The sequence below is a fragment of the Triticum dicoccoides genome, chromosome 5A (assembly GCF_002162155.2).
Source record: "Triticum dicoccoides isolate Atlit2015 ecotype Zavitan chromosome 5A, WEW_v2.0, whole genome shotgun sequence".
In the NCBI taxonomy this organism is placed as follows: domain Eukaryota; kingdom Viridiplantae; phylum Streptophyta; class Magnoliopsida; order Poales; family Poaceae; genus Triticum; species Triticum dicoccoides.
This window is the reverse complement of record NC_041388.1, coordinates 175267983-175271638: the sequence shown is the minus strand read 5'-3', so window position 1 is coordinate 175271638 and position 3656 is coordinate 175267983. Positions and strand designations below refer to the sequence as shown.

General features: G+C 47.3%; 1 protein-coding gene across 3 annotated transcripts in view; it reads right to left on the bottom strand.

The window, feature by feature from the left end:
* Window positions 1-258: 258 nt before the first annotated feature.
* Window positions 259-3656, bottom strand: part of LOC119300666 (DNAJ protein JJJ1 homolog) — an 8169-nt gene continuing 4771 nt past the window's right edge. Inside the window, exons 2-5 of one of the 3 annotated variants that reach the window (XR_005146552.1) lie at window positions 2239-2294; window positions 2083-2153; window positions 873-1088; window positions 259-789 (exon numbers count right to left, since the gene is read on the bottom strand). Coding sequence is in view for 1 of the 3 variants with exons in the window: in XM_037577572.1 (XP_037433469.1) it covers window positions 2084-2153; window positions 2239-2294 (126 nt within the window). In the remaining 2 variants the exon portion in view is untranslated. Of the gene's footprint in view, window positions 790-872; window positions 1089-1819; window positions 1908-2082; window positions 2154-2238; window positions 2295-3656 lie in introns of those variants that run through there. The other 2 variants (XR_005146553.1, XM_037577572.1) reach the window with 2 other exon arrangements.

The following is a 3656-nucleotide window of genomic DNA, read 5'->3' as shown; positions in this document are numbered from 1 at the left end:
AAAACCGGACCCGGTGGCTTAACGGCGACCCGTTACGATGGATGCCACGTGTCGGTCACCCTTGACGAAAGCACTTCCATGACGCGGCATTTATCGTCATGGAAGTGAACACTTCTGTGATGATAATTTTGGTAATGTCATGGAACACTTCTACGACAGCACAGGTATGACTATCTTGATTCTATCATAAAATCGTCATGGATATACATGCATGACAGAAAACGTGACCTACTGTGACAAACACGTATCATCACGGAAGTGTAATTTTTTGTAGTGTATGCTAACCCTAGAAAGGAGAAGGGGAAGGTCTATTTATAGTCTAAGTCACAAAGGGATAAGTGAGGAGGGGATACATGGGCATCTGGCCCGGCTGCGCTTGCGTAGGTGCCGGACGTCCGAGGGATGTCGGTCGTCCGGTGGCTCTCGAGGGTCCGGACATCCGGAGGGCGTCGGACTTCCGACGTTTTGGCTCTGGACATGTGGCACCGGATTTTCGGTAGGCGTCGGACGTCCGATGGCTGGAGGTTGTCGGACGTCTGGTGTTCGACGGTTGTCCGGGCGCTGTAGACTTGGTCTGCTGCTGGTCGAGGGTGCGTCGGACGTCCAGTGGACGTCGGCCATCCGGGCGCTGTAGAGTGTCGGGCGTTCGGTGGCTTCGGGTCGTCCAGACATTGTAGACTCCGCAGCTCCATCTTCTTCCGTGTTCGCTTCCACGCTTCCCTCGCGGATGGTGTAGTTGTACACTTGCGCTCGCACTCCTCCTCGTCGTCTGTGGCGTTCCGACAATACCTATGTATGCACACGAGTGGAGTGTCAAGTAGTATACCATCCTTGAAGGGGTCAAGTGAACACGTGTAAAGGAGATAACTCACCTTTATGTATGTAAAGTAGATGTTGCACGTGTCACTTGCCAAACGGGCCCTTGATATGATGATGTCCATAGGATGCCCCGCATCAAATCGCCAGCACTCCCTTGTCCCCCGCCAGTGAGCCTTGCCGCGGCCCGAGAGAGAGAGAGGGGCGAAGTGGGTCATGCGAAAAGAACGTGGTGTAGAAACAACGTTCGGGTTGAATGTCCAAAAACCTGACTGTCAGATACTTATCATTTGTGTTGTTGTTTTTACCCAAAGCATCACGAAATTTTATATGTAGAGAAAAACACTCAAGAATGTTTGTCTACAAAAAATATCAGAATTTTTTGCATTTTTATGGGCCATTTTTCGGAATTTGCCGTGCATGTTGTGCGCAGAATGACACTTTCGACAGCATTATGCGTCTACTCTCGCCTCTCACTTCGCAGAAATTCAAGTGAACTGCTTGAATTATACCGTTGTGTGGTCTGTTAGTGGGTGGTTAGTATCCTAATTCTTTTGTTGCAGGAAGGCTCGGACTGGAACTTTTTACACCCAGTTTGTTGCTAATTGTCAAGGCTGTGAACGGCATGAGGGTGATGACGGATCAGACATGTAAGCTAGCAGAAATGGGCTGGAATTGCAATGAAAATCCTTGCTTTATTTTAGACAAGTTTTCGACATCGCTACTCAATACTTATATACCAACATTACTTGCTTTTTAAATAGCTGAGCACAGTTTGCAATGTTTGCTTAAGGTGCATGAATGAATGAACATAGTAGTAGAAAGTTGCACAACATCGGATCGACTCAGTTTGTTACGCTACGTTTTTCCAAGAATAACAAGTGGCATGACCACAGAAACTTACCCTCTCCCTAAGATTTGTCTGTCACATCCTGTCAAAGTAGCACTATGTGTGTCTTGTCTTTGTTGGTTGGCAAAAATGAGAAAGAAACCATTTATCAGATGACATTTTCATAAACAGGATTCCCTGGGTGATATAGTGTTTTCACTCTGTTTGTTAATGTGTTAAACCAAAGACAGCAAGCACCTCCCTACAAACAAGACAGGGGGAAGGGAAACTGATTTCAGGTCAAAACCTTCATGTGCATGGAGGCGCCCAAAACAAGACAAGTTACAAGAATGGCACAGCACTGATATCAACATGCTACCACCAACTGGAACTGGGAGAGAGAATGCTCAAACAAAAAATATCTAATTATTCCTCACCTTAACGCTTTTTCTGTCGTGCCTTGATCACAGCATGACCTGTTTCTTCCAAATGAGAAAACAACTTGCTCCTGAATGAAACATAAAGGTTATTTCAGGTTAACAAAATGTAATGGACATGTGGCAGCAAAATAAATGAGAGGGCAGGGAGGGTACCTTGACTCAAAAGTATCTCCACATGTTTCACAATCATTGCTTGCCTTCGAAACCTCCTGGTACGATGAAGCAGTGTTACTTATTGTTGAAAATGGCATGTCACGTAAAGATTAATAATTCATACTTGATGCAAACAAAAGCTTCATATTATCCTCGTGAAAGAAAATCCAGATTGTATTATAAATGCTTGACAAGTAGCAGTTAGCAATATTTGATCGTCGGAAATTTATGTGTTTTCCAAAGAGTGAAATGCAGAGGCCCTAAAACTGTTCTTGTGTCACGGTAGTCCTAAAACTTCAACACTGCAGATTCAGGTTCCAAAAGTTTGTAGTTCATCACAGGTCCTAAGCTGCCAAAACCATGTTTGACCTGCGCACGTGGCATGTTGACTGTCACCACGTCAACATGTGCCCCATGTGAATAACCAAATACAGAATTATTTTGCATGCAAACCTCTGGTATCCCTCTCATTCTCACTTGGGGTCCCTCGTTCCTTTTCCGCTGACATGAGCATGCGGCGACAGCATCGGTGGAGCAACTGCACCTTGAAAGCCACTGCTACATCCAGGCACCCAGCGCCAGTGGTGGTGCTGCCTTTCAGCGGCTCTCGGATAGCACCCATGCTGCAATCCTCATGATTTGCGGGTGCCACAGACACACAAGCAACAGCTCGTTTTCATGAGATTTTCAAGCACAGACATCAGCTTGTTTTGTCCGCAGCACAAGCAACAGCTCCCCTCACCCCAGGGAGACGAGCGAGTCAAACGAGTCAGCATTAGGATCCATGGCTTCTGGAGCTGCTTCTCCTCCACGTCGTGGCCGCTGCTGCTGCTGAAGAATGCCTCCTCCAGCAGGTCAGCATGGAACATTAGTGGTACAGTGCCCTGGGGGCTTGAATACCGTTAGAGTGCTGTGACGCCAGCAAGGAGCCCAGTTCAGAGCAAGGATAGCACACATCAGAGGTGACCGCTGGGCGCTGGCTATGCTTAAGGTTCACCTGTTCCAGGATGCAGTCGCTCCACCGTCTGCCGCCGTGAACTTGTGTGTGGGGAATAGAAAGGAGGGACCGCGAGTGAGAATGAAAGGTCAAATATGGTTTCGATAGGGACCGTCAACATGCCACGTCTGTAGGCCAAACATGGTTTCGATGAACGAATTCTGCATGTCCGTATAGTACCACACATTGTTTTTAAGGCGCACCTAAGGTACGGCAGGGCATCGGGCTCACCTTTGACAGCTCCGTAAGGCTTTCGATAGGGACCGTCAACATGCCACGTCTGTAGGCCAAACATGGTTTCGATGAACGAATTCTGCATGTCCGTATAGTACCACACATTGTTTTTAAGGCGCACCTAAGGTACGGCAGGGCATCGGGCTCACCTTTGACAGCTCCGTATAGTACCACACATTGTTTTTAA